Consider the following 27,387-nt stretch of genomic DNA (forward strand, 5'->3'; position numbering starts at 1 on the left):
ATTTTTAGAGATATTTGTGGGGTGTATGTCGTCGTATATCTGGACGACATTTTGATTTATTCTGCTGACCCTGTGACTCATGCTCAACACGTCCGTTCAGTACTGCAAAGACTGCGCGAAAACTCTTTGTTCGCGAAATTTGAAAAATGTGTTTTTTTTGCCGAAGAGGTGCAGTTCTTAGGATACATGGTCTCAGGCAAGGGGTTCCGCATGGATCCCGCCAAGATTCAACCCATTAAGGATTGGGTACAACCCAAATCGCTGAAAGCACTCCAGCGATTTTTGGGATTTGCGAATTATTATCGCAAATTCATCAGGGGATTCTCAGAGATTGCCAAGCCACTCACGGACCTTACCCGGAAAGGGGCGGACGTGACTAATTGGAATCCTGAGGCAACCAGGGCTTTTTCCACACTAAAAGGGTGCTTCGTGGCCAACCCGGTGTTGATTCAACCAAACTTGGACCACCCGTTTATTGTGGAAGTAGATGCCTCCGAAGTCGGAGTGGGAGCAGTGCTCTCACAAGGCTCTGCATCCCTCACTCAGCTTCGTCCATGTGCCTTTTTCTCCCGCAAATTCTCTGCCACGGAGAGAAACTATGACATCGGCAACCGAGAATTATTGGCAATTAAGTGGGCCTTCGAGGAATGGCGCCACTTCCTCGAAGGCGCCAAACACAAAATTACTGTTATTACCGATCACAAAAACCTAACCTACCTAGAGTCGGCTAAAAGACTAAACCCTAGGCAGGCCAGGTGGGCCTTGTTTTTCTCCAGGTTCGATTTTTTAATCACCTTTCGCCCCGGAACCAAAAATGTGAGGGCAGATGCCCTCTCCCGCAGCTTTTGTCACACACACACCGAGGACTATGAACCCGCTCCCATATTGGCTAATGGCATTGTTGTGTCGGCAGTATCTCTGGACCTTCTGGAGGAGATCCGTAGGTCATCAGAACAAGTTCCTGACACTACGCCCCCCAAAAAATTATTCGTCCCAGCTACCTTTCGCTTACGAGTGTTAAAAGAATCTCACGACTCCGTCCTGGCAGGCCACCCTGGTCTCAATAATACCACTAGGCTGGTAACCAGGAACTTTTGGTGGCCAACGGTGGCCAAGGACTGTAAGGAGTACGTCTCAGCGTGTGAAGTCTGTGCCCGCGCCAAGTCCCCCCATAACCGTCCTGCCGGCTGGCTTCAGCCCTTGCCCACCCCTGAAAGTCCATGGACCCACATCTCCATGGACTTCATTACAGACCTGCCACCCTCCGAGGGGAAAACTTGTATTTGGGTGGTGGTGGACAGGTTCAGTAAACAGTCTCACTTTGTTCCCCTGTCCGGCTTACCCAACTCTGAAACCTTAAGTAAGTTGTTTGTTCTTCACGTTGTACGTTTGCACGGCGTTCCGGCAAATATCGTATCCGACAGGGGTACCCAGTTCGTCTCGAAGTTCTGGAGGGCGTTCTGTAGACGTATTGGTGTTGAGTTGTCTTTTTCCTCGGCATACCATCCCGAGACGAATGGTCAAACTGAGCGTGCCAACCAAACGCTGGAGCAATACCTCCGCTGCTATGTCTCAGCACATCAGTCAGATTGGGTGGAACATTTGCCATTGGCAGAGTTCGCTCTCAATAATAGATACCAAGACTCCATCAAAACCACCCCCTTCTTCTGTAACCTCGGACTACATCCGCGCTTTGGATCATTTTCGGCCAAGATGTCGGAAATCCCAGGGGTTGAGCAAAATATACATCGTCTAAAGACTATTTGGTCCGAAGTAAACTCTAATTTAAAAGGGGCTCAAATTAGACAGACTTCGGCAGCCAATAGACGACGATCCCAGGGGCCGCACCTGGGAGTTGGTGACAAGGTTTGGCTCTCCACAAGAAACATCAAACTTAAGGTACCGTCAGCCAAACTGGGTCCCAGGTTCATCGGACCATATGAAATATTAGAGGTAATTAACCCAGTAGCGTTTCGGTTAAAGCTCCCGCAGTCTTTTAAAATTCCTAACGTTTTTCATAAGTCCCTCCTCAAGATATACCGCTCCCCAATTCATACCATCCGGTCCCCTCCTCCTCCAGTTTTGGTCAAGGGCGCCTTGGAGTACGAGGTCCAGGGCATATTTGATTCCCGTCTAGTGAGAAACTCGGTACAATATTTGGTGCATTGGAAGGGCTACGGCCCAGAGGAGAGGTCCTGGGTCCCCGCTAGTGACATTCGTGCAAAGCGGTTGATTAGCAGGTTTCACCTCCTCCACCCTGACAAACCGGGTTTTGAGGGTCCGGAGGCCCCTCTTAGAAGGGGGGGTACTGTCACGGCACCGCCAGACTCAGGGCCTGCTGTCCCGGCCTCGGCCAGTAGGAGGCGCCGGACTATCACATCACCGTCAGACTCAGGGCCTGCTCTTCCGGCCTCGACCACTAGGAGGCGCCGGACTATCACATCACCGTCAGACTCAGGGCCTGCTGTTCCGGCCTCGACCACTAGGAGACGCCGGACTGTCCTATCACCGTCTGACCCGTGGCCTGCAGTCTCGGCCTTGGTCTCTGGGAGGCGTTGTGCTTCAACCCCGAGTGGTGGCGGCGATAGTCATGAGGCTCCTGCGCAGGCGTCCGCTGGACGCAGGCTTCGCTCCTCGGTCAGTCATGAAGGGGCTGGTGCATTACCATCCAGCCTGGTCCTGGGGGCGGTCCGGATGACATCATCAGGCCACGGGCCTGTAAGGGATGACCTGATCCCTCAAATACCTTGGGACTGCTCTTGCAGGCCGCCGGATATATTCTTGGTTCCCCTGCGTGTTACTCTGTGAATTACTGTTGACTGACTCTGACTTTTGCCTGGACTTCTGACCCTTCTTCTGCCTAACGATTCTGTACCTCTGCGACTCTCCTGGTTTATGGCACTGACTTCGGCCTGGATTCTGACTCTGCTTCTGCCTAACGATTCTGTACCTCTGCGACTCTCCTGGTTTATGACACTGACTTCGGCCTGGATTCTGACTCTGCTTCTGTCTAACGATTCGGTACCTCTGCGACTCTCCTGGTTTATGACTCTGGCTTCGACCTGGTATCTGTCTTTGCTTCTGTCTACCGTGCTTATACCATTTCTGCCTGACTGGTTTAGTCTCGGATATCATTGCCTCTGTGTCCTGTGTTGGAACACCTTTCTGGCGACCGTCCTGCTCTGGTCTTTGCTCCTATTCAGACAGCACCTCCTGGGCTCTGCTATACATCCAGATCCCTGTATAGGGGTAAAGGGTATCAGTGTTTCTCGGGGTGTTGTCCGGCTGCAGCCCAGACCGCAGGCAGACGTCACAGTAGTATTATAGTAGTTATATTCTTGTACATAGGGAGCTGTATTATAGTAGTTATATTCGTGAACATAAGGGGCAATATTATAGTAGTTATATTCTTGTGCCCCAGGGCAGTATTATAGTAGTTATATTCTTATACATAGGAGTAGTATTAGAGTAGTTATATTCTTGTACCTAGAGGACAGTATTATAGTAGCTATACTCTTATACATAGGAGCCAGTATTATAGTAGCTATATTATTGTACATAGGGTCAGTAATATAGTAGTTATATTCTTGTGTATAGGGGCAGTATTATAGTAGTTATATTCTTGTACATAGGTGGCAGAATTATAGTAGTTATATTCTTGAACATAGGGGGCAGTATTATAGTAGTTGTATTCTTGTACATGGGGGCAGAATTATAGTAGTTATATTCTTGAACATAGGGGGCAGTGTTATACAACCCCTGGCAAAAATTATGGAATTACCAGCCTTGGAGGATGTTCATTCAGTTGTTTAATTTTGTAGAAAAAAAGCAGATCACAGACATGACACAAAACTAAAGTCAATTCAAATGGCAACTTTCTGGCATTAAGAAACACTAAAAGAGATCAAGAACAAAAAATGTGGTAGTCAGTAATGGTTACTTTTTTAAACCAAGCATAGGGAAAAAATATGGAGTCACTCAATTCTGAGGAAAAAATTATGGAATCATGAAAAACAAACCAACCAAAAAAACACTCCAACACATCACTAGTATTTTGTTGCACCACCTCTGGCTTTTATAACAGCTTGCAGTCTCTGAGGCATGGGCTTAATGAGTGTCAAACAGTACTCTTCATCTATCTGGCTCCAACTTTCTCTGATTGCTGTTGCCAGATCAGCTTTGCAGGTTGGAGCCTTGTCATGGACCATTTTCTTCAACTTCCACCAAAGATATTCAACTGGATTGCGATCCGGACTATTTGCAGGCCATGACATTGATCTTATGTGTCTTTTTTCAAGGAATGTTTTCACAGGTTTTGCTCTATGGCAGGATGCATCAACATCTTGAAAAATGATTTCATCATCCCCAAACATCCTTTCAATTGATGGGATAAGAAAAGTGTCCAAAATATCAACATAAACTTGTGCATATATTGAAGATGTAATGACAGCCATCTCCCCAGTGCCTTTACCTGACATGCAGCCCCATATCATCAATGACTGTGGAAATTTGCATGTTCTCTTCAGGCAGTCATCTTTATAAATCTCATTGGAACGGCACCAAACAAAAGTTCCAGCATCATCACCTTTCCCAATGCAGATTCGCGAATCATCACTGAATATGACTTTCATCCAGTCATCCACAGTCCAAGATTGCTTTTCCTTAGCCCATTGTAATCTTGTTTTTTTTTTTTCTGTTTAGGTGTTAATGATGGCTTTCGGGGGGCGTGGCCTGCATGCTGATGGCGACGGCTGCTTGAAAGGAGAGCTCTGTGCTTCAGCAGGATAAACCAGCTCTTATCAGCTCACAGATAACAGGATTACCAGCTACAGGAGGTGTGAGTAACCCCAGCCCTTAGTGATGCCTAAGTTGAGACCTAAAAAAACTGGCACTCCAGCCAAGCTGACAGACTTTTACCCCCGGGATAGGGAAGTCTCCTCACCTAGCAAGATGGCGCTGGCTTCCCACTCAGCGTCTTCCCACTCCTCACAAGGAGATACAGGCTGTGTGAGAGGCAATACAGGCATTCCTCTGACAGAGGAAACAATGCAATCTCTGCTGAAAACGCTGAGGGCTTCCCTACAGGGTGATCTCAGAGAAATAGTCAGAGAGCTGAAGGAAGAAATCAGGTCTCTGGGTGATCGCACAGAGCATGTAGAAACTAAAATGGCTGAATTTGCAACATCACATAACAATCTGATAGATGCTAACACAGCTTTGGAAAAGGAGGTGGAGGCATTAAAACTTAAAATCAGTGATATAGAGGACAGATCCCGAAGAAATAACCTAAAAATCAGAGGGATTCCCTCATCTGTAGCAGATAAAGACCTCCATGAATACTTCCACAAGTTTCTGCAGCTTATACTCCCTGGATGGGATGCCAGAGACCTGATAGTGGACAGAATTCATAGAGTCCCTAAATCCAAAGGCATAGATCCAGCTCTGCCTAAAGATGTCCTGGCTAGACTTCATTTCTATAAAACAAAATAAGCTGTGCTGTACACACTGAGGGAAAGTCCAGCCCTGCCAGACACTTTCATGGGACTAAAAATCTTCCCAGATCTTTCTGCTACAACTCTTAATAAAAGAAGAGAATTCGCCCACCTTTCTAAACTCCTTAGAGATCAAGACATTAAGTACAAGTGGGGTTTTCCGGTGAGGATGATAATTTTCAAAGATGGAGGCACTTACATATGTCATACTCCTTCTCAGCTGGGCAAATTGCTGGATGACTGGGGAATAGCCCACCCACCAAACCCTGGCGGGCGGGAGAATCAAAGAAGATCTCCAGACAAGATTAACCCTGAATGGTCAGCAACTTAGCTGGGACTCCTTCCTGCTTATGGCACCTGCTGTCCTTGCTCCTGTGACACGGGATGTCACGTAGCCCCCCTGATGTTCTCGCCTATGGCGAGCGGTTATACTCCGGTCACCCTACTCGGGGCAAACCGGTGTTGATGGAACTTTTTTGTTTTTGTTCTTCTTCTCAAAAATGTTCTTTAATTTTTTTCAGAAATTTCTTTCAATTCCTTTTTGGTCTAACCCTTCTCATCCCTGATGGCGTTCCTAGGAATTCAACCCCCCCTGCGGCTCCAATATGAAAATTAAGATATTGTCTATTAATGTGAACGGACTCAACTCCCCAGCAAAAAGGTCAATGATGTGGAGAGAGGTGAAGGCATCTAACTGTGATATAGCGTGCATTCAGGAGACCCACCTTCTTTCCACAGATAATAAACGGATACTTCATCCCAGGTTTCAACACGCCTTTTTTGCTAATGACTTAAAAAAAAGAGGAGGAGTGGCCATTTTAATAAAGAACTCAGTGGCCTTTAAATTGATAAATGTCAGTTATGGAGCGGATGGAAGATATATTATTTTGTCTTGTTATATTAACAGTGTCCCTTATACCTTGGCAACGGTCTACTCCCCAAATTCATCGCAATTGACCTTTGCTAGGAAATTTTTCCAAGCATTCAAGGATACTGCCACAGGGGCGGAAATCATCTGTGGAGATTTTAATATACCTGTTATACGCTCCATGGATTGCTCCAACATTAACATCTCACATGCTAAGGAACTTAAGCATCTCATCAATGAATTCCATTTTCATGACATCTGGAGATATTTACATGCATCAGAAAGAGACTATACATTCTTCTCTTCCAGGCATCGCTCATACAGTAGAATTGATTTCTTTTTGGTCGACAGCAAATCTATAAGTAATTGTGTTGCAGCTGATATTGGTTTAATCACTTGGACAGATCATGCGCCGATCTCTTTGTCTGTTCAGGGTGGCTTTAATGTTCTAAATTCCCCCAGGTGGAGATTGAATACTAGCTTGCTTGGTAGGCAGAAGGTACATGATGAAGTAGAGTCAGTGTTAACAGAATATTTCAAACTTAATAATAATGGGGAAATTTCTGACGAGACCCTGTGGGCTGCTCATAAAGCAGTAGTCAGGGGGCAGTTCATAAAACTGGCCTCCATCCAAAAACGGCAAAAAGACGCAGATATTAAATATATATTAACCCGTATTCATCACCTTGAATCCCTGAATAAAGCCAAAGCAACCCCTAACTTGACTAAAGAAATTGTAACCCAGAGATTTCAACTAAGATCCCTACTCCTGCAAAATTACGAACATAATCTAAAAAAAAATAGATCGACATTTTATGCTATGGGGGATAGAGCGGGGTCCTTATTGGCAAGAAGGACGAAAAAACGTGAGATTCAATCTAAAATAGAATTCCTGAGGGACCCAAATGGAACAATCACTAGACATCCCATTGAAATAGCAGAAGCATTTGCGAAATATTATGAGGCCCTGTATAATCTAAAAAATGATTCCAACACGTCACAGCCGACTCAAGTGGATATACAGGGCTTTCTAGACACCCTGGATCTTCCCCGGGTCTCAGATGAGCAATTAGAGGAACTTAATCTTCCCTTTACTACACATGAAATCCTAGGTGCCATCAAAATGACTAAGTCTAACTCTGCCCCGGGCCCCGATGGGCTGCCATACGAATATTACAAACAATTTACATCCACTCTGTCCCCCTTTATGTTAAAAACCTTCAATTTTTGGCAAAATAAAGGGTCAATTTCCCCAGACAACTTGGAAGCGATTATTATCACGCTACCCAAGCCAGGGAAACCTGCAGACACCCCGGGTAATTTTAGGCCCATTTCACTCCTAAATTGTGATGTTAAAATTTATGCCAAACTAGTGGCGGATAGACTTCATAAAGTGATCCCGGCCTTAGTGGCCCCAGACCAAGTTGGTTTTGTGACAGGCAGGCAATCTAAGGATGGCACCAGACGGATGCTTGACTTGATTGGACTGGTGGAGATATCGGGTGAACCCAGTGCATTCCTGTCTCTTGATGCTGAAAAAGCCTTTGACAGGGTGCACTGGGGATACCTGGAGAGAGTTCTAACAAAATTCGGGTTCTTGGGAAAAATTAAGTCATCCATTCTAGCTCTCTACTCTTACCCAAATGCGTCAGTGTTGGCATCGGGGTTTCTGTCATCTAAATTTCAAATAAGTAATGGCACTCGCCAGGGGTGTCCATTGTCTCCCGCTATTTTTGCTTTAGTGGTAGAACCTCTGGCGGAAGCTATACGAAAAAACATAGCCATTTCTGGTATAAGAGTTGGGGAATTTGAACATAAACTTGGTTTATACGCAGATGATGTGATAATTTCCTGTTCTAACCCTGTAGTTTCGATTCCAGCAGTGGTGAACACATTATCGAACTTTTCTAAAGTGTCGTATTATAAGCTTAATGCGGCAAAGTCTTTGATATTGCCGTTTAATGTACCGGTGGAAGCCAGGAGTGTGCTGGAGGGGGCCTTTCAATTCAAATGGTGCGATAGGGGGATACCTTATTTAGGTATTAAGCTGACACCATCGCAGATGTTAATTAAAGAAAATTTGGAACCTCTGATCCAAAATTTAGAAAAGGAATTGGGAAGGTATGAAAAAATATCGTTGTCCTGGATGGCCAGGATACAGTCCTTTAAAATGGTTTTCTTACCCAAAATATTGTATGTACTCAGATGCTTACCCATCAAAATTTCTCACAAAACCCTGATGAAACTTCAATCGTTGACTAACAAATTTGTCTGGGGTAATAAAAGGGCTAGGGTCGCAGGTAAAGTGTTATATCCCCCATATGACTCAGGGGGACTGGGCACCCCAAACATATCGGCATATTATAAAGCCTTACTAATTGAATCACTAAAGGAATGGTGGCGTCCAGGTAATTCACATAGATGGGCTCAGATTGAAAATTTCCTGTCCCGCCAGGGCTCGGTCAGAAGAATGATGGAAGCAGAATATTTGAGCCGTTCACGGTTCTCCCCGTGTGTTCCCACCATGTCAGCTTCCCTGGAGGTCTGGCGAAATGACTTGATTCATAAGATTCAGATTCCTCTTTCAGAGATTTCCCTCAAGTCGTTGGAATCTCAAATCCCCTTTTTGAATCTAGCCAGGTGGGAGGGATCGGGCATTACAGTGCTGGCGGATCTATTCTCTGATTTGGGTGTTAACCCCTTTAATGAAATAGTACGGAAACACCCCTCTTTAAAGGGTTGTTTCTATCAACACATCCAAATTAGTCATTTTCTGGCCTCTAAATTTCCTCTAAAGTCGAATCCTCTGTTACCTACAACAAAGGCTTTGGTATTTAAAAAGATAATTAAATCCAAAGGTATCTCTTCAACATACAGATGGCTCAATAACCCCCCCGAAGAGCAAAAATCTCCTTATATGAATAAATGGGACGTGGAGTTGAATGTTTCTACCTCTCCTTCAAACTGGCACTCGGCTTCAGCAAATATCCAAAAATATTCCAAGTGCATAAATCATCTGGAGCAACTGAAAAAAGTACACCTGCGATGGTATCGGTCCCCAGCCAACTTAGCACAGTTCCTCCCAAATTATTCGCCACATTGTTGGAAGGGCTGCCTCCAAAGGGGTACTCTTGGTCACTGCTGGTGGGCTTGCCCCAAGGTTTTCTCGTTCTGGCTGGAGGTGTTTGGCCTGATGGGTGAGCTGACAGGCAATACTATTAATCCGAATCCGGGTCTGGCAGTGCTAAACGTGGGTATAGAGGAGCTCTCTTGGGAATCCAGGGGATTATTGGTTCACATTCTAGTTGCTGCCAGATATTGCATAAGTAGCTATTGGAAATCCCCAAAGACACCTACATTAGCTGAACTATATAACCGAATTAATCTCCATTGCCAATACGAGTTCTGTCTGGCTCACTCCATCCGCGCCAAAAACAAAATACTTCAGACTTGGGACACGTGGCTAAACTCTGTATATGCATCCCCTGTCAGGCATCTGTTTCCAGGGCAAACTGTCTGAGATTAATAAAATGGGTCAAATAGGGTCAAAGAGAGTGTTACGCAGGGAGTTCATCCGTACCACATGTCAATATTCAAGGTGTTTATATCTATGTTGTTGTTACTGCTCGGGCTACCCTGAACGCCATCTAATTCCCTAGCTCCCCCCCCTCCCTGGTTGCCTCTTTGCAACCATCCATGGTTCTCCCCCCCCCCCCCCCACCTCTTCCTCCCTTCCCCTTTCTTATCTTCCTTTCTTACTCTCTGGTTCTGGTTGTTTGAAACCCTCGTTTTGAGGATTAAAGAGTAAATGGTAGGTTGCCTTTATACGTATTAGGTGTTGATTAACCAAAAAAAAAAAAAGTTGTAACTTGTATCAGACATGATTGTTGGTGGTGTGATGGGAAATGTGAATCATAATCAAAGGATTTACTACCACGTGTTACAGCGTTGTTCTTTGTGTATTAATGCCATTGATACCTGAATTTTTTCCCTTTTCTAATGTAACTTCCTACAATAAAAATTGATTGGAATAAAAAAAAATGATGGCTTTCGTTTAGCTTTTCTGTATGTAAATCCCATTTCCTTTAGGCGGTTTCTTACAGTTCAGTCGCAGACGTTGATTCCAGTTTCCTCCCATTCATTCCTCATTTGTTTTGTTGTGCATTTCCTGCTTTGGAGACATATTGCTTTAAGTTTCCGCTCTTGACGCTTTGATGTCTTCCTTGGTCTACCAGTATGTTTGCCTTTAACAAACTTCCCATGTTGTTTGTATTTGGTCCAGATTTTAGACACAGCTGACTGTGAACAACCAACATCTTTTGCAACATTGCGTGATAATTTACCCTCTTTTAAGAGTTTGATAATCCTCTCCTTTGTTTCAATTGACATCTCTCATCTTGGAGCCATGATTCATGTCAGGCCACTTGGTGCAACAGCTCTCCAAGGTGTGCTCACTCCTTTTTAGATGCAGACTAACGAGCAGATCTAATTTGATGCAGAGATTAGTTTTGGGAATAAAAATTTACAGGGTGATTCCATAATTTTTCCCTCAGAATTGAGTGATTCCATAATTTTTTCTCTATTCTTGGTTTAAAAAAGTAACCATTCCTGACTACCACATTTTTTGTTCTTGATTTCTTTTAGTGTTTCTTAAAGCCAGAAAGTTGCCATTTTAATTGACTTTAGTTTTGTGCTATGTCTGTGATCTGCATTTTTTTCTACAAAATCAAACAACTGAAAGAACATCCTCCAAGGCCGGTGATTCCATAATTTTTGCCAGGCGTTGTAGTAGTTATATTCTTGTACATAGGAGTATTATAGTAGTTATATTCTTGTACATAGGGGGCAGTATTACAGTAGTTATATTCTTGTACATAGTAGGGATTATTATAGTACTTATATTCTTGCACACAGGAGCAGTATTATAGTAGTTATATTCTTGTACATAGGAACAGTATTATAATAGCTATATTCTTGTACATAGTGGCAGTATTATAGTAGTTATATTCTTGTATATAGGGGGGGTATTATAGTAGTTGTAATCTTGTACATAGTGGCAGTATTATAGTAGTTATATTCTTGTGCATAGGTGGCAGTATTATAGTAGTTATATTCTTGTACATAGGAGCAGTATTATAGTAGCTATATTCTTGTACATGGGTACAATATTATAGTAGTTATATTCTTGTACATAGGAGGCAATATTATAGTAGTTATATTCTTGTACATAGGAGGCAATATTATAGTAGTTATATTCTTGTACATAGGAGGCAATATTATAGTAGTTATATTCTTGTACATAGGGGGCAGTATTATAGTAGTTATATTCTTGTACATAGAGGGCAGTATTATAGTAGTTATATTCTTGTACAGAGGGGCAGTATTATAGTAGTTATATTCTTGTACATAGAGGGCAGTATTATAGTAGTTATATTCTTCTACATAGGAGCAGTATTATAGTAGTTATATTCTTGTACATAGGGGGCAGTATTATAGTAGTTATATTCTTGTACATAGGAGGCAGTATTATAATAGTTATATTCTTGTAAATAGGGGGCAGTATTATAGTAGTTATATTCTTGTACATAGGTGGCAGTATTATAGTAGTTATACTCTTGTACATAGGAGCAGTATTATAGCAGTTATATTCTTGTACATAGGGGGCAGTATTATAGTAGTTATATTCTTGTATATCTATAGGAGCAGTATTATACTGTGGTAGATCTATTCTTGCCCACAGCAAAACATATTAAAAATGTTTCTACAGTTTAACCCTTTAATTATTGTACCTTATTCATATTAGGATCGCTGTACATCGGGTGACACGCACATGGGATACGTTCTAAATTGAGACACTGAAGGACTTTCCTGGTCTCCATGGTAACAGATGGAATAGATAACGAGAACCTGCCCTTGCACGGATATGTGAGTCTATTCCTATGAGGCTGGAATTAAGAAAAATAAAGCATGAATATTACATAACTCAGACTGTTAGTACACAAGGCTAAATATAGCGAGTCAGACTATTGATGTTGGGGTAGGGCACCCGAACAGTTCATGTGTGTATGCTCATATCGGGGTGGGGTCCAGTAATGTGGCAGTGGCCCCTCTCTTTATATCGCTGTATCGCCTCGTACCTATTGTGTGTGCATATTACATGATTACATTTGTTTAGGATTCAGAAACCATATTGGACACCAAATGTGGACATCGCCACATGGTGACATTTGAGTGACATTTTTTACTTAAAGCTTCTGTGTATGGGGGGGTGCCCGAATTACCCACCCAGTAGCCAAAGTTGGGGGGAACATAGCATCTCATTTGTGCGCTGACCTCCTAGCCAAACATACTGTAGGATACATTATATGGATTGTTATGACTCATGTTCCAACTTCTTACCATTTTCAAGATCTCTGTTTGTGGTCATTGTAAGAAAAACCTGTTCTGTTCACAGGTAGAAAAGATGCAGCTCTGACACACTGTGACAAACCATGCACCTGCATAAGCAGGACTATTTAAGAACGAGTCTTCAGAGGTTTCCGTACACTGACAGCAAACAGACTACGAACCTTTCCTGCCCTAGTCCTGAGACACAGAGGCAAGACTCGTTACAGTGTGTCGGCGCAATTACCCTGGGACTGATCGGTGCAACTCTGTCCACTACATGGGTTAACAGCAGTAATGAAGAATGTTTAATTTCGAGGGCAGCAAGCAGAGCTCTTACATTGGGCCCTTTCCTAAATTATACACATATCTATAATATAATGCATAACACATCGTATGGAGAACAGGAGGCACAAGGATATTACCTGGATGTGGAAATGGGTCCATCCCTGTGTCCCCTTTCCCTGTGCACCACTATGTTGTAGGTGTATTTATATCACCCCCCAGGGGGGTCCACGTGCGGCTTGATTTCATGTTTCGTATTATATGAGCAGATGTGACATCACCTAGCAGGGAGTCCTGCAATGGGAGACGGGCAGAGGACCTGGGCACCTGATAACCAGCACAGACTGATTAAAATGCTGAATAAAAATTCTAGGGGTCCGCGGCTGCGGGTTCGCACGCACTGTCAGCTGCCGTTCCCTTGGCGACGGATGGATTAACTATGGAAGTCTGTGTTCCTTTCCGAGCAGCTATTGTGCGGTCTCCGCAGAGTCCTGGAGGAGAAAAGATGGGGGTGAAGATTAGTATTCACATGACAGCCGCAAATACCTCTAGATTCCTCTTGACCTCGCCGGGTGCTTCATTACTATTGAGTACGGACAGCATCGGCTAAGTAAAGTGGTCAGGAAGGGAATGGGTTAAATCACACTGAAGGTCGCAGAATATCGATGCGTAATATTGGGAAGGTGAGGCTATAAATATATATATGTATACAAACATGTCCATACAGGCGATCTGGGGTAATGTGATCTACTGGACAGCAAGAAGATCTATTTCTGTCCAGGCAGAGGATGTGGAATGATGGATCCGCAGAGACGAGAGGCTGCCGGGACAAAGTCATCATGAACGAGCCACCACCACACAGCTGATATACAACATATACACCTCATACAATATATACATCCTATACAATATATACACCACTCATACAGTACACCTCATACAATATCTACACCCCATATACACTTCACAGAATATATACTTCCTATACAATATATACATCCTATACAATATACACCCCATACAATATAGAAACCCAATATACACCCCATACAATATATACACCCTATACAGTGGGTACAGAAAGTCTTCAGACCCTTTAAATTTTTCACTCTTTGTTTCGTTGCAGCCATTTGGTACATTCAAAAAAGTTCATTTTTTTTCTCATTAATGTACACTCTGCACCCCATCTTGACTGAAAAAAAAAACAGAAATGTAGAAATTTTTGCAAATTTATTAAAAAAGAAAAACTGAAATATCACATGGTCATAAGTATTCAGACCCTTTGCTCAGTATTGAGTTGAAGCACCCTTTTGAGCTAGTACAGCCATGAGTCTTCTTGGGAATGATGAAAGTTTTTCACACCTGGATTTGGGGATCCTCTGCCATTCTTCCTTGCAGATCCTCTCCAGTTCCGTCAGATTGGAAGGTGAACGTTGGTGGACAGCTATTTTCAGGTCTCTCCACAGATGCTCAATTGGGTTTAGGTCAGGGATCTGGCTGGGCCAGTCAGGAATGGTCACAGAGTTGTTCTGAAGCCACTCCTTTGTTATTTTAGCTGTGTATTTAGGGTCATTGTCTTGTTGAAAGTTGAACCTTCAGCCAAGTCTGAGGTCCAGAGAACTCTGGAAGAGGTTTTCATCCAGGAATATTGGGCAGGTGATGAGAAGTGCCTGGTTTTCTCCACACATACCACTTAGAATTATCACCAGAAAGTTCTACCTTCGTCTCATCAGACCAGAGAATCTTATTTCTCATAGTATGGAAGCCCTTCATGTGTTTTTTTTTAGCAAACTCTATGCGGGCTTTCATATGTCTTGCACTGAGGAGAGGCTTCCGTCGGGCTCTCTGCCATAAAGGCCCGACTGGTGGGGGGATGCAGTGATAGTTGACTTTGTTGAACTTTCTCACATCTCTCTAATGCATCTGTGGAGCTCAGCCACAGTGATCTTGGGGTGGTTCTTTACCTCTCTCACCCAGGATCTTCTCCCACGATTGCTCAGTTTGGCTGGGTGGCCAGGTCTAGGAAGACTTCTGGTGTTCCCAAACTTCTTCCATTTAAGGATTATGGAGGCCACTGTGCTCTTAGGAACCTTGAGTACTGCAGAAATTCTTTTGTAACCTTGGCCAGATCTGTGCCTTGCCACAGTTCTGTCTCTAAGCTCCTTGGCCAGTTCCTTTGACCTCATGATTCTCATTTGGTCTTACATGCACAGTGAGGGCTTATCTAGACAGGAGTGTGCCTTTCCAAATCAAGTCCTATCAGTTTAAGTAAACACAGCTGGACTCGATGTATGAATGAGGGTGCGGGTATTTTGCATATGCTGTGGGAATGTCCGAGATTACAAGCTTTTTGGGTTGTGGTGATTAGTCTGATTGAAGGGAGGTATGAATGTGTAGTGCCTAGGATTCCGTTAGTATGTGTGTTGGGGTATGTTGAAGAAATTGGAACTAACAATTCAAAGAGGGTGGCGGTAGCTAGGCTGCTATTCGTGGCCAGAAAGTTAATTGCGAGGTGTTGGATCAGGGCCGAGCCGCCCTCTAGAAAAGAATACATTCAGCAAGTGGATTATACAGTTTGTATGGAAGAAAGTGTATATCGGAGAAGGAATGCTGTGAATAAGTTCGAACAAATTTAGGCATCTTGGTTGAGGTTAACATAAAGGGGGGTATATAGACATTTAAGCTATACTAGAGATTGTCGAAAGAATCCTGGGCGAGATTCCTATTCTAGCTGAACATTATGGTATTAGTGTGTATTGCAAAGCTGGTATATGGGTACCTACAGGAAGAAATACAACGTGATTGCGGTCTACAAAGAGGTGGGGAGGAGGGTGTTTCTTCAACATACCGTAGTTTTCAAAAAAGGAATATAATTTTCTAAATGCCTAATTGTATGCTATTTAGTATATGTTGTAATTGTTAAATTTTTTTGCTGAATAAAAATCATCTGGTTTAAAAAAACAGCTGGACTCCATTGAAGGAGTAGAACCATTTCAAGGAGGATCACAAGGAAATGGACAGCACGTGATTTAAATATGAGTGAATGAGCAAAGGGTCTGAATACTTATGACCATGTGATATTTCAGCTTTTCTTTTTTTAATAAATTTGCAAAACTTTCAACATTTCTGCTTTTTTTCAGTGAAGATGGGGTGCAGAGTGTACATTAATGAGAAAAACAAATTAACTTTTCTGAATTTACCAAATGGATGCAATGAAACAGAGTGAAAAATTTAAAGGGGGTCAGAATACTTTCCTTGGCCACTGTCTACACCCCATACAATATATACACCCAATATACACCCCATTCAATATATACACCTTACACAATATGTACACGTGATACACACCCCATACAATAGAGATGTGTTCAAAAGTTTACATACCCCGGCAGAATTTTTGCTTTCTTGGCTTTTTTTTTCAGAGAATATGAATGATAACACCAAAACTTTTTCTCCCCTCATGGTTAGTGGTTGGGTGAAGCCATTTATTGTCAAACTACTGGGTTTTATCCTTAACTCATAATAACAACCCAAAACAAGGGTCAAGATCAAGAGTTTACATACCCCATTTCTTAATACCGTGTATTGCCCGCTCTAATGTCAATGACAGCTTGAAGTCTTTTGTGCTAGTTGTGGATGTGGTTCTTTATTTTCTCAGATGGTAAAGCTGTCTACTCTTCTTGGCAAATATCCTCCAGTTCCTGTAAAGTCCTGGGCTATCTATCACGAACTGCACGCTTGAGATCTCCCCAGAGCGGCTCAATGATATTGAGGTCAGGAGACTGAAAGGCCACGCCAGAACCTTCACTTTGTTCTGCTGCAGCCAATGACAGGTCGACTTGGCCTTGTGTTTTGGATTGTTACATAGTAACATAGTAACATAGTTAGTAAGGCCGAAAAAAAACATTAGTCCATCCAGTTCAGCCTATAAAATTCTGTTAGAATAAATCCCCAGATCTACGTCCTTCTAAAGAACCTAACAATAGCTGTAAGATACAATATTGTTACGCTCCAGGAAGACATCCCGGCCTCTCTTGAACCCTTCGACTGAGTTCGCCATCACCACCTCCTCAGGCAGGGAATTCCAGATTCTCACTGCCCTAACAGTAAAGAATCCTCTTCTATGTTGGTGGAAAAACCTCTTCTCCTCTAGACGCAGAGAATCCCCCCTTGTGACCGTCACCTTCCTTGGTATAAACAGATCCTCTGAGAGATATTTGTATTGTCCCCTTATATACTTATACAAGGTTATTAGATCGCCCCTCAGTCGTCTTTTTTCTAGACTAAATAATCCTAATTTTGCTAATCTCTCTGGGTATTGTAGTTCCCCCTTCCCCTTTATTAATTTTGTTGCCCTCCTTTGTACCCGCTCTAGTTCCATTATATCCTTCCTTAGCACCGGTGCCCAAAACTGTACACAGTACTCCATGCGCGGTCTAACCAGAGATTTATACAGAGGCAGTATATTGCTCTCATCATGTGTATCCAGACCTCTTTTAATGCACCCCATGATCCTGTTTGCCTTGGCAGCCGCTGCCTGGCACTGGCTGCACCAGGTAAGTTTATCATTAACTAGGATCCCCAAGTCCTTCTCCATGTCAGATTTACCCAGTGGTTTACCGTTCAGTGTGTAATGGTGATATTGATTCCTTCTTCACATGTGTATAACCTTACATTTATCATTCTTAAACTGCATCTGCCACCTTTCGGCCCAAGTTCCCAACTTATCCAGATCCATCTGTAGCAGAATACTATCTTCTCTTGTATTGACTGCTTTACATAGTTTTGTATCATCTGCAAATATTGATATTTTACTGTGCAAACCTTCTACCAGATCGTTAATAAATATGTTGAAGAGAATAGGTCCCAACACCGACCCCTGCAGTACCCTACTGGTCACAGAGACCCAGTTAGAGACAATACCATTTATAACCACCCTCTGCTTTCTAACTAAGCCAGTTACTTACCTATTTACACACATTTTCCCCCAGACCCAGCATTCTCATTTTGTGTACCAACCTCTTGTGTGGCACGGTGTCAAACGCTTTGGAAAAATCAAGATATACCACATCCAATGACTCACCTTGGTCCAGTCTATAGCTTACCTCTTCATAAAAACTGATTAGATTGGCTTGACAGGAGCGATTCCTCATAAACCCATGCTGATATAACATCCCTCAGAAACCCTTCTAATATTTTACCAACTATAGAGGTTAGACTTACTGGCCTGTAATTTCCAGGTTCACTTTTAGAGCCCTTTTTGAATATTGGTACCACATTTGCTATGCGCCAGTCCTGTGGAACAGACCCCGTCGCTATAGAGTCTCTAAATATAAGAAATAATGGTTTGTCTATTACATTACTTAGTTCTCTTAGTACTCGTGGGTGTATGCCATCCGGACCCGGAGATTTATCTATTTTAATCTTATTTAGCACCTCTTCTTGGGTTAGATTGGTGACCCATAATATAGGGTTTTCTTTGTCTCTCGGCATTTCACCTAGCATTTCATTTTCCACCGTGAATACCGTGGAGAAGAAGGTGTTTAATATATTAGTTTTTTCCTCATCATCTACAACCATACTTTCTGCACAATTTTTTAATGGGCCTACACTTTCACTTTTGATAAAGTTGAAGAACAGGGGATTAGTTTTACTCTCCTTAGCAATGTGCTTCTCTGTTTCCTTTTTGGCAGCTTTAATTATTTTTTTAGATAAAGAATTTTTCTCTTTATAGTTTTTTTAGAGCTTCAACAGTGCCATCCTGCTTTAGTAGTTTAAATGCTTTCTTTTTACTGTTAATTGCCCCTCTTACCTTTTTGTTTATCCACATTGGGTTTTTCCTATTTCTTGTCCTTTTATTCCCACAAGGTATAAACCGCTTACAGTGCCTATTAAGGATGTTCTTAAACATCTCCCATTTATTTTCTGTATTCTTATTTCTGAGGACACTGTCCCAGTCAACCAGATTAAGGGCATCTCTAAGCTGGTCAAACTTTGCCTTCCTAAAGTTCAGTGTTTTTGTGACTCCCTGACATGTCCCCCTACCGAAAGACAAGTGTAACTGTACAATATTGTGGTCGCTATTTCCTAGATGCCCAACAACCTGCAGATTTATTATTCTGTCAGGTTTGTTATATAGTATTAGGTCTAAACGTGCTGCTCCTCTGGTTGGATTCTGCACCAGTTGTGAAAGATAATTATTCTTGGCTATTAGCAGAAACCTGTTGCCTTTATGGGTTTCACAGGTCTCTGTTTCCCAGTTAATATCCGGGTAGTTAAAGTTCCCCATAACAAGGACCTCATTATGGGTTGCAGCTTCATCTATCTGCCTTAGTAGTAAACTTTCCATGATTTCTGTTATATTTGGGGGTTTGTAACAGACCCCAAAGAGAATTTTGTTACTATTATTCCCTCCATGTATTTCGACCCATATGGACTCGACATCCTCATTCCCTTCGCTAATATCTTCCCTTAAAGTGGACTTTAGACAAGACTTTACATAAAGACAAACCCCTCCTCCACTCCGATTTTTACGATCCTTTCTAAACAGACTGTAACCCTGTAAGTTAACTGTCCAGTCATAGCTTTCATCTAACCATGCCTCGGTTATTCCCACTATGTCATAGTTACCTGTAGATATTTCTGCTTCTAGTTCTTCCATCTTGTTTGTCAGGCTTCTGGCGTTAGCGAGCATGCATTTTAGAGAATTTTGCTTTGTTCCCATCTCCTCCCTGTTGATTGTTTTAGAAATTTTCTTACCTCCCTTCTGAGTATGTTGTCTTGGATCTTCTTTGCCACACCTCATATCATTCATCAGTATAATATCTGGTTTCATGTTCGTGTCTAACGTTTTTCTTCCCATCCCCTCTTCTTCTAGTTTAACACTCTCCTGATGAGTGTAGCGAGTCTTCTTTCGAATGTGTGTTTCCCAGGTTTGCTGAGGTGTAGTCCAACTCTGGCGAGGAGTCCATCGTACAGGTAATTCACACCGTGGTCCAGGAATCGGAATCGTTGTTGTCTGCACCATCGTCTTAGCCAGTTGTTCGCATCAAGGATCCTGTTCCATCTCCTGGTGCCATGCCCGTCTACTGGAAGGATAGAAGAAAAAACTACCTGTGCATCCAGTTCCTTTACTTTCTTCCCCAACTCTTCAAAGTCCTTGCAGATTGTCAGTAGGTCCTTCCTTGCCGTGTCATTGGTGCCAACATGTATCAGAAGAAATGGGTGGACGTCCTTGGAACTGATGAGCTTTGGTATCCTATCGGTCACATTCTTGATCTTCGCACCTGGGAGGCAGCATACTTCTCTTGCGGTTATATCCGGTCTGCAGATTGCTGCTTCTGTGCCTCTCAGTAGTGAGTCTCCCACCACTACCACTCTTCTTCGCTTCTTGGCTGTACTTTTTGTTGTCACTTCTCGGTGTTGCTGTGTGCCCTTTTCTTCTTTGCTTGCTGGTTGTGCCTCATCCTTAGGTGTACCATCGTCATCCTCTGCAAGGCCTTGGTATCGGTTTGTCAGTTGTGTGGTTGGTGATGTCTCTATGGTCTTCTTGTCACATGCTTCCACTCGTCTGCTTTTGGAGGTTCTCTGACACTTTCTTCACCTTCTGTGACCAGTAGAGATGCTTCTGTTCTGTCTAGGAAGTCTTCATTTTCTTTGATGAGTTTCAAAGTTGCAATTCATTTTTCCAGAGCACGCACCTTTTCTTCTAAAAGGGCCACTAATCTACACTTCTGGCAGGTGAAGTTGGATTCTTCTTGTGGTCGATCTGTGAACATGTAGCAGATGTTGCAGCTCACCATGTAGGTTGTCAAATCTGCCATGTTGCTCCTAGATCCTGCTGACTTGCTGCGTGTCTTCCTTCTTGTGTAATCTACTCAGTCAGGCAAGCTTTCTTGCAATAATGTCCTAGAGGCAAAAATTCATCCAACGATCCTCTTGCTTAGGGAGACTCTTCGCTTTTCCCAGAAGGCACCTGGAATATGCAAATTATCTTCCTCAAGCTTCAATCCTTGGTTCGGCAATGCTTTCCCAGCAGCTGGTCCCGGCTGTATCCAACGATCCTCTTGCTTAGGGAGACTCTTCGCTTTTCCTAGAAGGCACTTGGAATATGAAAATTATCTTCCTCAAGCTTCAATCCCTGGTTGTTGTCATGTTGGAATGTCCAATTACGTCCCATGCGCAGCTTCCGCGCTGATGATTGCAAATTTGCCTCCAGTATTGTCACGCTCGTGCCTTGGCTGATTGGCGCGAGCCGGGGGGTTGTGTCCCCACTGTGCCACAGACCAGACTACCCTGGAAGGGGCGTGACTAAGACAGCTGCCTTGGTCTTCTCTGGAGCCTCCAATAGTGAGGTCACCCCATACAATATATACACCCCTTCCAAGGTAGTCTGGTCTGTGGCACAGTGGGGTCACAACCCCCCGGCTCGCGCCAATCAGCCAAGGCACGAGCGTGACAATACTGGAGGCAAATTTGCAATCATCAGCGCGGAAGCTGCGCATGGGATGTACTTGGACGTTCCAACATGACAACAACCAGGGATTGTAGCTTGAGGAAGATAATTTGCATATTCCATATGTATTGTAAACATCTTATACAATATATAGCCCCAAAATAACCCCATACAATATATACACCCTGTTAGGGCTGGCGGAATGCACCAAATAATAAAGATGGTAATAAGGTGCATTCGCAGCCCGGGGTCCACCGTGCAGGGGAGGTAAACTGCTGCTCAGTAATGGCGGACGCTATATGGCGGTATAATAGAGGTGTCATGGTTAGGACATGGTTAATGTCCTGTTTTCTCAGAGTTAATTTTGCTGGCCTCCCTTTGGATCTGGGAGGGGTATTTATACTCACTCCAGACTAAGATTCCCTGTCAGCTATACTGTTATTCTGGCTGTGTGTCTGACCCCTGGTTTGTGTGTTTACTGCATTGCTTCTTTGATTCCCGTGTATGACCCGGTCTGTCCCCTCACTCTGTTCTCTGTCTCACGTTTTGGTACTATTGTCTTCTCCGGTTCTGACCTCCTGGCATGGCTATCGTTACTCCATTACCGTTTGCCCCTAATGTACCGTCTATTGCCCGCTCTGGTTTTCTGATCTATTGCTACGTCCTGACTATCCGTATTACGCGCCCCGATGCTCACCTGGGGTCCCCCTCCTCCCGGCGCGTCCCTCCTTCATCCTCGCGCCGTGCCCTGTCTGGCTTTGCAGGGTCACGGCGCGTCAGAGGCACGCACATGCGCACTCGCTCGTTTCTCACCGCGGGGCATCCTGGGAGCACGTGACCCGGTGGCTCCGCTCCCAACATGGCGGCGCCCACCGGGTATTTCTGTCTGGCGTCTGGAATGGTAAGACGCCTGTTTGTCTTCCTCTGTGGCGCTTAGCGTTCCTGCGCAGCGTCGCACCCGACTCTCAGGTCCCCCCTCTCTCTGGTCTGCGCTCTGCTCTCCGCTCCATAGCCCCGACTGGACTCCCGCTCAGCCCCCTCTGCTGCCTCCGTGCCTGTACCTCGCCTGGTCCTTCTCTGCTCCTGTCACCGGTGGTTCCTTAGCTAGGGTTCCGTCCTCACCCCTAGGTCAGTCCCCCCTAACCTTTCTTCCTTCTTTCTTCCAGCGTTCCTGCTCTGGCTCCATCCTGATCGGTCCTGGTTCCCTACGTTCTGTCTCCCTCCTGCTCCGGGCCTACTCTAGTCAGTATCCTTTGGCCTTTCCCTCTGTACACTCCCTGGGTCGTCCCTTTGGTTCCGGCTGTCGTGGTCTCACCCCCCCTTGGGCCTGCCCCTAACACTCCCTGTATAGGGGGTGGTCATCACCTGGGCCGCTCGCCCTCGGGGGCTCTGGAGCCACGACCCAGAGGGTCCACTCTCCGGTTCCTACTAGAACCGTAACAGAACAAACAGGCCATGGACCCCGCTGGAGCCGCTGCGGCTCAAAAGGAGTTGCTGTTTTTGCGAGAGAATCAAACTCGTATCATGGCTTTCATGAAATCCATGGATTCTCGTCTTTCCGGGCTCCAGTCCTCTGACCCTGGGAATGCCTCCCAACTGGCTGGACTGCAGCAGGAACTGGCCCAGCAAAGAGATACCCAGACCCATATCCTTAGTTATATGGCCTCCATAGATGACCGCTTACTCTCCTTACAGTCGGCCGCTGCAGCCCCCGTTCCAGCCCAGGCGCCTCACCCGCCACCCCGTTTAGCTAAGCCGCCCCGCTATAACGGGGATCCCAAGCTGTGCCGAGGTTTCCTGAATCAATGCCGCCTCCATTTCGAACTCCTGCCCCTGCAATATCCCACTGAGCGGGCTAAGGTGGCTTTTATTGTCTCCCATCTTGAGGGAGACGCCTTAGCGTGGGTTAACCCCCTCTGGGAACGTGATGATCCGGTAGTCTCCCAGCTAGGTACTTTCTTCGAGACGTTTCGTCGAGTGTTCGACGAGCCGGGTCGCCTGGCCTCTACTACGGAATCTTTATTTAACCTTCACCAAGGGTCCCAAACCGTGGGTCAGTATGCCATCCGATTCCGAACCTTATCTTCTGATTTGGGATGGAATAACGAGGCCTTGGTAGGGGCCTTTTGGCGAGGCCTCGCGGGTCGAATTAAGGATGAGTTAGCTGGGCGGGATACTCCCACTGCTTTAGAAGATCTCATTTCGCTAGCTACACGTATCGACCTTCGGTTCCAGGAACGTGCTCGCGAGAGGAGACTTCCCCGTGCCTCCCCAACTATCCGCGCTCTACCCTGTCTTCGACCCGGAATATCCGCTTCTGTTTCCATGCCAGAACCCATGCAAGTAGACCGGCTTAAGGTATCTGCACAACGCCGGGAGGAAAGACGCACTCACGGTCTCTGCTTCTACTGTGGTAGTGACTCCCATCTGGTCCGTACCTGCCCGGAACGTCCGGAAAACTCCTCCGCCTAGGTCAGGTAAGAGAGGCCTCCCTAGGTGTGTATGATACCTCTCTACCCCTCACTCTGTCTGTCTTGTTGCACGTTGGTGGAAAACGTTTTTCTCTGGCCGCCTATGTGGATTCCGGCGCAGCGGGAAATTTTATTAGGCTCGAAGAGGTTCTTAAATTTTCGGTCCCGGTCAAGACCTTAGAAACTCCACGGATCCTTGCTTCCGTGGATGGTAAACCTCTCCAAGAGACCATTACCTTGGTCACCCATGAGGTAGAACTCCAGGTAGGGGCCCTACACAAGGAGAGGATCGCTTTTTATGTCCTAGCGAGCATCTCTCACCCTATCCTTCTAGGCCTTCCCTGGTTACGAGCCCACAGCCCTACCTTAGACTGGCATAAGGGTAATATCCTGCGCTGGGGGGAGTCCTGTGGGTCTGGGTGTCTGCTGCCGGTGCGTCCCGTGGGTGGTTCTCCTTCCCCCTCCTTACCCCCCGGCTTGCCCATTGCTTACAGCTCTTTTTCGGATGTTTTTGACAAGAGGGAGGCCGAGAACCTTCCGCCTCACCGACCCTATGATTGCCCCATCGAGCTCGTCCCTGGAGCCACCCCTCCACGGGGTAGGATTTATCCACTCTCGCCGGCAGAGACGCAAGCCATGTCGGAATACGTGCAAGAGAACTTAGCCAAGGGTTTCATACGCAAGTCTTCCTCCCCTGCGGGCGCAGGCTTCTTTTTTGTTAAGAAGAAGGACGGGTCGCTCCGTCCGTGCATTGATTACAGAGGTCTGAACAGCATCACGATTAAGAACAAGTACCCGTTACCCCTCATCCCCGAACTCTTTGATCGCCTGAGAGGGGCGCAAATATTTACCAAACTTGATCTTCGAGGAGCCTATAACTTGGTCCGAATTCGCGCTGGGGATGAGTGGAAGACCGCATTCAACACCCGTGACGGTCACTATGAATACCTGGTGATGCCGTTTGGCCTCTGTAACGCACCAGCGGTATTCCAGGAGCTCGTTAACGATATTTTTCGGGATCTCCTTTACTCCTGTGTCGTGGTTTATCGCGACGACATTCTTGTCTTCTCTCCAGATCTCTCCACCCATCGACGAGATGTACGGCAAGTGTTGCAGCGTCTAAGGGAGAACCACCTATTTGCCAAGTTGGAGAAATGCGCCTTCGAACAACCGTCCCTGCCGTTCCTTGGGTATATCGTTTCGAAGTCTGGATTGAGGATGGATCCCGAGAAAGTGTCCACGATCCTGGCCTGGCCCCGTCCCCTTGGTCTCAAAGCCATTCAACGCTTTCTCGGCTTTGCTAACTATTATAGGCAATTCGTTCCTCATTTTTCCACCATAACCAAGCCCATCTCTGCTCTTGTGCGCAAAGGAGTCAATCCCCGCCTCTGGCCTCCCGAGGCAGAAGACGCCTTTCAAACTCTGAAGAGAGAATTCGCTACAGCGCCCGTTCTCCACCGTCCTGATGCCGAGAGACCCTTCATTCTCGAGGTCGACGCATCCTCCGTGGGAGCGGGGGCGGTTCTCCTGCAAAGAACCTCCTCTGGCCGGACTGTCACCTGTGGGTTCTTTTCTAAAGCCTTTTCTCCCCCCGAACGCAATTACTCCATTGGGGACAAGGAACTACTGGCAATCAAACTGGCTTTAGAGGAATGGCGTTACCTTCTCGAAGGAGCGGTCCATCCCTTTACGATATTTACCGACCACAAGAATTTGGCCTATGTTCAGTCTGCCCAAAGGCTCAATCCCCGGCAAGCCCGATGGTCCCTATTTTTTGGACGCTTAGATTTCGAGCTCCGCTTTCGTCCGGGTAATAAGAACATCAGAGCTGATGCCTTATCAAGATCATTTCTCCCGACCGATGAAGAGGAGAGCTCCGCTCACATCATCGATCCAGCAAAGATCGTCACCCTAGCCCCTCTAAGTTTGGTCAACCCACCACCAGGCAAGACCTTGGTATTGGACCATGACAGAGTAAGGGTTCTGCACTGGGGACACTCTTCTAAGATCGCCGGGCATGTCGGAGCCAAGAGGACTCTATCCCTCATCTCCCGCCATTATTGGTGGCCTTCACTCCGCCAGGATGTCCTGGAATTTACCGCTTCTTGCTCATCCTGCGCCCGGAATAAGATTCCACGACAGCTACCCTCTGGTCTCTTACATCCTTTGCCGGTTCCATCAGTTCCCTGGAGCCACATCGCCATGGATTTCGTCACGGATCTACCTCCATCTTCCGGCTGCTCTGTCATTTTGGTGGTGGTAGACCGTTTTTCCAAAATGGCTCATTTCATCCCGCTACCTGGTCTGCCTTCTGCGCCCGAGTTGGCGAAGATCTTCGTGCATCATGTTTTCCGACTTCATGGTTTTCCCCAGCACATCGTGTCTGACCGTGGTGTTCAATTCACCTCTCGTTTCTGGAGAGCTCTCTCTAGCTCCATGGGGGTAGTCCTGGACTTCTCCTCCGCCTATCATCCACAATCCAACGGCCAAGTGGAACGGATCAATCAGGTGTTAACCACTTATCTTCGACATTTTTCTAATGCACACCAAAGTAACTGGGTCTCACTGCTACCCTGGGCGGAATTTGCTCACAACAATCACCCCAACGAGTCCTCTTCCAAGTCTCCCTTTTTTGTAGTTTTTGGGCAGCATCCGGGCATTCCTCTTCCCGTGTCCCCCACCTCGGGCGTGCCGGTGGCGGACTCCTTGTCCTCAGAATTCTCTAAAATTTGGGAGGAGACTAAGACGTCCCTTGAGAGAGCTAGCAATCGGATGAAAAGATACGCCGACAAGAGGCGCCTGGACACCCCTCCTTATCATCCAGGCGATAAGGTCTGGCTGTCCTCGCGCTTCCTCCGACTTAAAATCCCCTCTTATAAGTTAGGTCCACGTTACGTTGGTCCCTTTGAGGTTTTGACTCGCATCAATGATGTAACCTATAAACTAAAATTGCCTGCCTCCCTGCGGATCCCCAACACTTTCCATGTCTCGCTTCTCAAACCCACAGTGTTTAATCGCTTTCAGCCAGCCTCGTCCCACGCCCCGCAACCTAGCTCCGCTGGGGACGTCTTTGATGTCAGGGACATCCTGGCAAAGAAGACCGTTCGAGGTAGAACCTTTTTTCTGGTAGATTGGGAGGGATTCGGTCCTGAGGAGAGGTCATGGGAGCCCCGGGAGAACATCAATGCTCCTCATATCATGAGAAGATTTCTATCCCGCCTGAAGGAGGGGAGTAAGAGAGGGGGTACTATTACGCGCCCCGATGCTCACCTGGGGTCCCCCTCCTCCCGGCGCGTCCCTCCTTCATCCTCGCGCCGTGCCCTGTCTGGCTTTGCAGGGTCACGGCGCGTCAGAGGCACGCACATGCGCACTCGCTCGTTTCTCACCGCGGGGCATCCTGGGAGCACGTGACCCGGTGGCTCCGCCCCCAAC

The 27,387-nt window shown here is 45.6% G+C and overlaps 1 protein-coding gene across 5 annotated transcripts in view; it reads right to left on the reverse strand.

The window, feature by feature from the left end:
• Nucleotides 1-27,387, reverse strand: part of RALGDS (ral guanine nucleotide dissociation stimulator) — a 231,533-nt gene that overhangs the window by 150,546 nt on the left and 53,600 nt on the right. For 3 of the 5 annotated variants that reach the window (XM_073556008.1, XM_073556010.1, XM_073556009.1), the window contains exons 2-3: nt 13,170-13,520; nt 12,150-12,305 (exon numbers count right to left, since the gene is read on the reverse strand). The exons of 1 other annotated variant lie outside the window; for it this stretch is intronic. In XM_073556008.1, coding sequence (XP_073412109.1) covers nt 12,150-12,239 — 90 coding nt within the window. In that variant the 5' untranslated portion in view covers nt 12,240-12,305; nt 13,170-13,520. Of the gene's footprint in view, nt 1-12,149; nt 12,306-13,169; nt 13,521-27,387 lie in introns of those variants that run through there. One more of the 5 variants, XM_073556013.1, reaches the window with a different exon arrangement.

The sequence above is a fragment of the Dendrobates tinctorius genome, unplaced genomic scaffold (assembly GCF_039654945.1).
Source record: "Dendrobates tinctorius isolate UK_male_01 unplaced genomic scaffold, ASM3965494v1 ptg000231l, whole genome shotgun sequence".
NCBI classification, from domain to species: Eukaryota; Metazoa; Chordata; class Amphibia; order Anura; family Dendrobatidae; genus Dendrobates; species Dendrobates tinctorius.